This window comes from Glycine max, assembly GCF_000004515.6.
Source record: "Glycine max cultivar Williams 82 chromosome 6 unlocalized genomic scaffold, Glycine_max_v4.0 Gm06_scaffold_301, whole genome shotgun sequence".
In the NCBI taxonomy this organism is placed as follows: domain Eukaryota; kingdom Viridiplantae; phylum Streptophyta; class Magnoliopsida; order Fabales; family Fabaceae; genus Glycine; species Glycine max.
In genome coordinates this window covers 2,052-11,994 of record NW_024464671.1, presented here as the reverse complement: position 1 = coordinate 11,994, position 9,943 = coordinate 2,052, and the positions used below count along the sequence as shown (strand labels likewise).

Below are 9,943 nucleotides of genomic sequence, written 5' to 3'. Positions count from 1 at the left end.
GATTTTTAGCACTTTGTGGATAATTTCAAAATGCATATTTAGAATGAATCAATATTATGATTTAATTTTAAAAAATCAATTCATTTTCTTGCAAAATTGGTTCCAACAACTTCTAAAATAAGTATAGAAATTGGTCTTTATTGGTATCAAAATTAATTTAAAAAAAGATTTAATTACTATTTAAGTCTTTGAATTTGGAGTATATGCATTTTTTTAGTTCCTAAATTTAAAATTGTTTTTTTTCCTGAATTTTGACAAATTGTAGTATTTGACATAATAAATTGATATTTTGTAGCATTGTTTAGTTGCCATAAATTTGTTTATAGTTTTTATTCGTTTGAATTTGCATCTTAAAATTGTTACAAAGTACCAAAAACTGTTATAAAATGTCAATTTATTATGTTAGAAACTAAAAAACAAAATGCTAAAGTTAGAGAGAAAAAACTATTTTTAAATTTTAAGGACTAAACAAATTATACTCTCAAATTCAAGGACTAAAACAGTAATTAAACTAAGAACTATTAATTAGTAATAACTATTTTAGATTTACTCTCTAATTATTTAATTTTTTGGGTCACTATTACATCGATACAAAATATTTATCTGCTTCGCTGATAACTAATTTTCATTGAAAAAATCAAATTTATCACCTTTAATAAGATCTTTTTTCTCAATCATATTTTTTTCATTTACAAACCTGGAACCCAAATTTTACTTAACCAAATGGAATACAATAATACCGAACAATGACATATTGGTTCTTAATCAGGTATTATGAGATTTTTACATTTGTCAAGTGGATGCCATTGAAACTAGTTATCACCATTTAGTTAGTTTTAAAAATGTCTAAATCCCAACAGTTTTCGGTCAAGCTTAATTCAAGCCAAGCAGTTGCTGATAATGGTGTCTTTCGAGACCACAAGGGTTCTGTTTAAATTTATTTTCTGTGCAAATATTGGATATTGTAGACTCATTTTGAGCTATGTAGCATTCACTATGGAATGAGATTCTCAATGGTGATTGATCTCTCCTTTGTCACAATCACGGTTGTTCCGAGTCTCATGATTCCAGCTTGTTGGTTTTTATTTTTGTGTTGGATGAGATATCTCTCATGTCTCCCAATCCATTTTGTTAAAAATTAATTCCACTTTTGGTGACAAATTTTTTTTGCACACATAATAAGAATTTAACATAAATTCTTCCATTAAATAAATAATTTACACTCATATAAACACAATAAAATCTTATACGAGTTTTTTAGATTTTAGCATGTTGGTTGATACTTTATGGGAGACTAATCAAGATGGGAATTTGCTAGCTAATTATACTTATTCCATGGAGGGCCACCTAAAGATTTTTGAGTTGTTCCTTCTTTTTTATATTTTGCTATTTTAGCATATGCTTCTTCCACGTTTTCTCCTAGGGGCTTTTATTGTTGTTTCTTTGGGGTTTTAGCCACTCTCATTTACAATAAAATAAAATAAAGAGAATAATGAAATATGACGACTTAGTAATCCTTACCCTTTCAAAACCTAAAATCAACGTTCACTGTTTATATGCTCAAATAATACTTTATTTTTTTTTCAGAGAAAACTAAAATAATACTTAATAGAAAAACCCGACTCGACAAATATTTTTTAAAAAAAAAATACATGACTTTGAATTCCTCATTGGCTGAGAAATACATAGGAGAGGGAATCAATTCATCGACTTAAAAAATTAATTTTCTTAATGATTTTTTATTCATTCATCCATTTAATTTTAATTAATTAATTAATTAATATTAAAAGATGAAAAATTATATTATATTAATATTGCACATTTAATAAAAATAAATTGCCATAGGTGGCAAAAAAACACCAACTCAGTTTTATAGCTGGCAAAGAAGAACCAACCACACACATACTATGACTTCATTTAAAATAATGTAAAATAAAGACAAAACGCACACTATTTTGGCATCTTATATCAATGAAACCGCTTCTTTTTTGAGGAATTAAATAAATTATTCAATATTTGGCATACTAATATCCTAAATATTAATTAAAACATTTATGCTAACGTCTATGTTTTATAGCTGGCAAAGAAGAACCAACCACACCCATACTATGACTTCATTTAAAATAATGTAAAATAAAGACAAAACTCATACTATTTTGGCATCTTATATTAATGAAACCGCTTCTTTTTTAAGGAATTAAATAAATTATTCAATATTTGGCATACTAATATCCTAAATATTAATTAAAACATTTATGCTAACGTTTATCTTTTACTTTTTTTCATAAAAAAGTTTAAGTAACACCAATCTTTTGAGTCTAAAGTAACGTCATACACTGCAACTTGTGATTTGAATGCAACGTATTTTTCAAAGATAACTCAGATTGAAGTGTCTTGGGCAGTGAAAATCATCTATATAAGACATAGCTTTCATCTCATTTTACACGCAATTTTTTCTTCATTGAGTAGTATTGCAGTTTATTCTATCATATCCTTGTTCAAATAATTTTCTTTTCAATTACAATACCCCAATCCCAGAAACTTATGTTCATGACCATCCTCAAGGTCCCAATAACATTTACTTGAAGACAATTTTGAGTTGACCTTACAGCCTAGTTCCACCTATACAAACACCCTTGATCCTTCATTCTTTTTTGAGTTGACCTTACCTAGCTCCAATACTGGCAACAATAATACTCTTGGGCATCTGAACTATCTCCATTCTTTTTTTCCCCCTTTCTTTGCAGTGGATTTGCGAGGTTTTAAAGAAATTAAATGCGTTTTTATGTGCTAAAGAGCTAGGTAATTATAGAATTCATCTCACACATACTTCTTTTTACTACCTTTTATCTTTTAGATTTTATTCTTGAATTATCGTTGTTTAACGGAGTAATTTAATTAGTTGAGGGGTTGTGGAATTTGTGTAGAAGATTTTCCTATAAGAATTTTTAATTCGCTAAAGAAATCCTCTTGTTGAATTAGATTATTATGAGATTAACTACTTCACAAAATTCCACAACTCCTCAACAAATTAAAGATCTTTGTTGAACAAAGTTAATTTAAGAGTAAAATCTAGAAGATAGAGGTTGTAAAGAGAAGTGGTGTGAAATGAAATCCATAATTAGCTAGTTGTTTAGCGCATGAAAAAAAGTGTTTAATTTTTTTAAAATCTCACAAACCCTGCAAGGAATAAAAAAGAAAAGAAAGATCGGAGATAGATCATATGCCCTAATAGTATATGAAGAAATCTTTCCCGTAAAACAAATATAAATGATATACATGTATACATACAACATTGTCACAACTCCTGAGTTAAGCATTTTTATTGGTGAAAACATTTTTATTTTGTATAAATTGTTGCAGTTTCGTTATTAGATATATTAAATGATAAAAGGCTAGTCTTTATTCCTAATTTTGGCCATTTGTTTGGTTTTCAGGTGTGATATTTTTTTCTGCTGAAAAAGTTCACTTCAGAGAGATTGTTCAAAGTTCAAACGTGTACGAGTGGAAGAATGACTTCCAAAACACCATGGTCGAACTACTCTTTAGAAAAGTACAATGTTAATGTAAACATCTTGCTTGATTCTGTGAAGTAACTATGAAATGCCTTGCATGGGACTGTTGATATGTCTTAGTATGATTTATTAGCTGTTTCTGAAATAAAATAAAGTATAATCAAGTAAGATTATAATTTTTTAACCGCGACACATTGAAATATAGAGAGAATTTTTTTAAATCTTGCAAATTCCTGTGAAGAGTTCCAAGCCCAAGTGTGAATTATTTTACTCGGTAAACTGAAGAATGTCGAAGAGAGCAATTTCATTTTAATAAATCATACTAGTTAGGTTCATCATTACATATTTAACCTAAATAAAATATTGAACTATATATTGATAGCTTGCAATGAATACTAATGTGTTGCCATGTACAATTCTCATTGAGTTTAAGGTAAATGTCAAAAGTTTTTAGAAACCAATGACATGGAAAGCCAGCGATTTTTTCGGCACGGGAAGCAAATTGAATTATTGAAAATGGACCCTTTGTTGAGAGCCTATAAGTTAATTAATTAATTAGTCTCACTTAATAAGTGCAACTAACTTTGCATCTTGTGATATCAATTAAACCATGCCACTTTAGGCACAGAATTTTCTTCATTTTAAGAAGTACTGTTACAGTTTATTTAACATTACAGTTGCCATCTATTTTATCATATTATTGTTTTAACAATTTTTCCAACTAAAATACTAACTGATATTTAACCATCATAAAATTGGGCATTTGGAAGTGGAAAAAAAAGAAGCTAAAGAAGACATGAAATTTGGCAATGCTAAACACTATCATTTATCAAAATTTACAAACTGATTGTCACATGAGCAAAACAAACTTCAAATACTATACAATGTGACCCTAGAAATCTCAACCCTCATCTTCCTTTGGGACTAAGCTTGATAATTTCTAGAAATTAAAAGAGAAAGAATATTTTCTTATTGGACTTATGATATCTAGTTGGGGCCCCAGCAGCTTAAGTACATGACAGTTCTGAAGGACTCCTCTGATTGCTTTGCCTTCTCATGTTTTAGTGTTGTGGAGATTATAGCAGAAGAAGAAAGCTTGTTAGCCTGAGAGAATGAACCAACATGGTTTTTGAGATGGTGTTGAGCTGATCTTAATGCATGATTCCACCTGCATATGCCTTGGTCTTTCAAGGCCTCCACAACTCCAACACTAGCTGCCACACTCCATGCTCTAATTCCTGAACTCATCTTGTTATTGTGATGATGATCTTTTAATTCTTCTCAAGAGTAATAATTGCCTTTAGAACAATCGTAGTGACAATGAATGATACTGATAAAGTAACTAAGATTTGTGAATGAATGAGGAAATGACAAGAAGGTGAGGTGGTCCTTATATACTGGGAAGCACATGACATGAGAATAGCAATGATGGAAATGGGAAAACCAGTGTGGTTTTGGGGAACACAATGGGCTGTGATTCAGAATAAGTTACATGCATAGCAACATCTGTATTTGATTATTGCTATCTAACTTTACGTGGCACCGTTGCTTGCCAAACCAAACATAAAGTTCCAGCAAATTCGCTTTTGTTTTTACATTTTGGAGGCTTAAATTATACTTTCGCCTCCTTATTTTTAATTCTGTCTACTGTTTTTATTCTCTTAATCTGTTATTATTCTAAAATATGCAGTTTTAATTCCTATTGTTTAGGCTTAACCACGCATTTTATTAAGTTTAACTATCATTATTTTAAAAAATTTATCATCCAAGTTTTTTAACTCATTTTATTATTATATATTTAATTTTTACACATATTTATCATTTAAGTTTTATTTTTCATATATTTTATCACCATATTTTAATTTTTGTATTTTATTATCATATTATTAACAAAATAATATTATTTTGAAAACTTTGATGATAAGATGACATCATTTATATAAAGACGTTAACATTTTATTATACATTTAAGAGATCAATAAAAAGTATGTAAAAATTAAAAAGAAAAAAAATATGATGGATAAGGGCGTATAAAAAACTTCAATGATAAAATTTATAAAATAATATTTGGATAGTACAATTTGTAATTAAGTCTGTTGTATTTTATGCTTTGATTAAATTAAAATAAAATAAAGAAAAAAGATTAAAATATCCTTTTATTCCTTATGCTTTTAATAATTCTCACACTTTGCTGCTTTATATTTTAAAAATTTTGTTTTATTAATAGCTATAAGTCCGTAAAAGACTAAAATATATCTTTTGTTTCCCTTAAAATACCAAAGTTTGGATTTAATATTATAAGAATTTTTGTCTGTTTTTCATTTCTAGAAAATTATAATATGCTAATTTTTTTATATAAGAGTTAGAGCTAGGTTTGTTTGAAACTACTGATTAATTGCACAAATATGTTGATCTATTAGCCAATTAAACTCTGCCATGTGTTAAAACATATACTCCTCTCTCATCCACGACGCCAACCCAGCTCTTGTTGTCCTCTTTCCATTGCTGACTTCCTCAACCACCCCTTCATCTCTTTCGATGCCTACATCATCCATAGAGGACATAATGATGACGACGATGCTGGTTGTAACGCTTTGTTGGCATGGTCTAGATTTTGATTGGAACTGATGTTGTTGCAATTGGGACACCGATGCAGTGAAATGTCAACGCTTGCAAAAAATATTTGAGATTAGAATCACATAGGAAGAACCTTCGTATTCACATGATAGTTTCTAATCCCATATTCACATGATTGTTTCTAATCCCCAGAAATTATATTTTAAAATTTAAATAAAAAAAATATCATTAGGTTTGGATTCGTCCATATTTAACATCGAATCAAAAAGTCACATATTTAATTTTACAAGAACAAAATACGGACAAAAAAAAATTCAAGGTCTAAGAATGAACTTTGGATATTTTACAAGGATAAAAAATATATTTTAATCTTTATAGAATTATCCTCTTAATTAATGTTAATTGATTGTATGATCAAAATTAATTATTTTTTATAAACAATTATTTTAATTACTCTTTTAGTCCCTGAAATTTAAAAATACTTTTTTAGTCCCTAACTTTTGATAAATTATTTTTTAGCTCCTGATATAATAAATTGATACTTTATGATGATTTTTAGTATTTTGTGATGATTTTTAGCATTTTGTGACAATTTCAAAATGCAAATTCAGAATGAATCAATACTATGATTTAATTTTAAAAAAATAAATTCATTTTCTTGCAAAAATAGTTCCAACAACTTTTAAAATAAGTATAAAAATTGGTTTTTATTGGTATCAAAACTAATTTTAAACAAGACTTAATTATTATTTAAGTCTCTGAATTTGGAGTATATGCATTTTTTAGTTTCTAAATTTAAAATTGTTTTTTTCCTGAATTTTGAAAAATTGTAGTATTTGACATAATAAATTGATATTTTGCAGCATTGTTTAGTTGCAATAAATTAGTTTGTAGTTTTTATCCATTTGAATTTGCATATTAAAATTGTTACAAAGTACTAAAAATTGTCATAAAATGTCAATTTATTTTATTATGTTAGAAACTAAAAAATAAAATGCTAAAAGTCATAGACAAAAAAATATTTTTAAATTTTAAAGACTAAACAAATCATATTCTCATTCAAGGACTAAAACAGTAATTAAACTAAGAACTATTAATTAGTGATAACTATTTTGGATTTACTCTCTAATTATTTAATTTTTTGGGTCTCTGTTACATTGATGTAAAATATTTATCTGTTTTTCTGATAACTAATTTTCGTTGAAAAAATAAGACGAATCACCTTTAATATGATCTTTCTTCTCAATCATATTTTTTTCATGTACAATCTTCGAACCCAAATTTTACTTAACCAAACCGAATACAATAATACCTAACAATGACATATTGTTAACAAAATAACATTATTTTGAAAACTTTGATGATAAGATGACATCATTTACATAGAGACGTGAATACTTTATTACACATTTAAGATATCAATAAAATATGTAAAAATTAAAAGAAAAAAAAGATGGATAAGGGCATAAAAAAAATTCAATGATAAAATTCAGAAAATAATATTTAGATAGGAAAATTTGTAGTTAAATATAGTATATTTTATGCTTTGATTAAATTAAAATATAATAGAGAAAAAAATCCCCTTATGCCTTAATAATTCTCGCTTTGATTCTTTATATTTTAAATTTTTTGTTTTATTAATAGCTATACGTTTGTAAAAGATTAAAATATATATTTTTTTCCGTTAAAATACAAAAGTTTGGATTTAATCCTAAAAAAAATCATCTATTTTTCATCCATACAAAATTATAATTTTATTTTTTAATCAGAGTTAGAATTAGGTTTATTCGAAACTACGTATTAATTGTAAAAGTATGTTGATCCATTAGCCAATTAAACTCCAGTCACGTGTTAAAACATATCCATGATGTCAACCCAACCCTCATCGTCCTCTCTTCATCGCCAATTTCCAAAAGAATAAAATATATATTTTTTTTCCGGTTAAAATACCAAAGTTTGGATTTAATCCTAAAAACAAATCATCTATTTTTCATCCATACAAAATTATAATGTTATTTTTTAATCAGAGCTAGAGTTAGGTTTATTCGAAACTACCTATTAATTGTAAAAATATGTTGGTCCATTAGCCAATTAAACTCCGTCACGTGTTAAAACATATCCATGATGCCAACCCAACCCTCATCGTCCTCTCTTCATTGCCAATTTCCTCAACCACCCCTCCATCTCCATCGACGCCTACATCATCCGTAGAAGACACGATGGTGATGACGATGCTGGTTGTAGTGCTTCACTGGTGTGGTCTAGATTTTGATCGAGGCCGATGTTGCTGTAATTGCGACACAAATGCGGTGGAACGTCAACGGTGGCAAAAAATCAAGATTAAATCTACATAGGAAGAACCTCTAGATCCACATGATAGTTTTTAATCCCCATAAATTATATTTTAAAATTTAAATAAAAAAATATCATTATTTTTTAATCCTCATAATAAGATCTTTCTTTTCAATCATATTTTTTTCATTTAGAAACCTTAAATCCAAATTTTACTTAACCAAACTGAATACAATAATACCGAACAATGACATATTGATTCTTATATAATCAGGTATTATGAGATTTTTACATTTGTCAAGTGGATGCAATTGAAACTAGTTATCACCATTCAGTTAGTTTTAAAAATGTCTAAATCTCAACAGTTTTCCACCTCCATTTGTTGGAACCCTCCTCGTAACAGTCAGTATAAACTATACTGTGATGGTTCGGTCAAGCTTAATTCAAGCCAAGCAGTTGCTGATGATGGGGTCTTTCGAGACCACAAGGGTTCTGTTTAAATTTATTTTCTGTGCAAATATTGGATATTGTAGACTCATTTTGAGCTATGTAGCATTCACTATGGAATGAGATTCTCAATGGTGATTGATCTCTCCTTTGTCACGATCACGGTTGTTCCGAGTCTCATGATTCCAGCTTGTTGGTTTTTATTTTTGTGCTGGATGAGATATCTCTCATGTCTTCCAATCTATTTGGTTAAAAATTAATTCCACTTGTGGTGATTGATTTTCACTAATACAATTTTTTTTTTGCACACATAATAAGAATTTAACATAAATTCTTCCATTAAATAAACAATTTCCACTCATATAAACACAATAAAATCTTATACGAGTTTTTTAGATTTTAGCTTGTTGGTTGATACTTTATGGGAGACTAATCAAGATGGGAATTTGCTAGCTAATTATGCTTATTCCATGGAGGGCCACCTAAAGATTTTTGAGTTGTTCTTTCTTTTTTACATTTTTCTATTTTAGCATATGCTTTTTCCACGTTTTTTCCTAGGGGCTTTTATTGTTGTTTCTTTGGGATTTTAGCCGCTCTCATTTACAATAAAATAAAATAAAAAGAATAATGAAATATAACGACTTAGTAATCCTTACCCTTTCAAAACCCAAAATCAATGTTCACTGTTTATATGCTCAAATAATACTTTATTTTTTTCAGAGAAAACTAAAATAATACTTAATAGAAAAACAACCCGACTTGACAAATATTTTTTTTAAAAAAATACATGACTTTGAATTCCTCATTAATTGGCTGAGAAATACATAGGAGAGGGAATCAATTCATCGACTTAAAAAATTAATTTTCTTAATGATTTTTTATTCATTCATCCATTTAATTTTAATTAATTAATTAATTAATATTAAAAGATAAAAAAATATATTATATTAATATTGCACATTTAATAAAAATAAATTGCCATAGATGGCAAAAATACACCAACTCAGTTTTATAGCTGGCAAATTAGATCCAACCACACACATACTATGACTTCATTTGATATAATGTCATATTAAGACATTACGCACACTATTTTGACATCTTATATCAAT

At 27.9% G+C, this 9,943-nt stretch overlaps 1 protein-coding gene across 2 annotated transcripts; it reads right to left on the bottom strand.

The window, feature by feature from the left end:
• Window positions 1-4,317: 4,317 nt before the first annotated feature.
• On the bottom strand, window positions 4,318-4,927 carry LOC100779422 (uncharacterized). Of its 2 annotated transcripts, XM_014776822.3 has the most exons (2): window positions 4,840-4,927; window positions 4,318-4,779 (listed from the first exon to the last, which is right to left on the bottom strand). In XM_014776822.3, the coding sequence occupies exons 1-2, from the start codon at window positions 4,923-4,925 to the stop codon at window positions 4,503-4,505; spliced, it is 363 nt and encodes a 120-aa protein (XP_014632308.2). In that variant the 5' UTR covers window positions 4,926-4,927; the 3' UTR covers window positions 4,318-4,502. The 2 variants fall into 2 exon arrangements, with proteins under 2 accessions (XP_014632308.2, XP_040869614.1); XM_041013680.1 differs by lacking the exon at window positions 4,840-4,927 and having other exon boundaries at window positions 4,318-4,833.
• Between the last annotated feature and the right edge of the window lie 5,016 nt (window positions 4,928-9,943).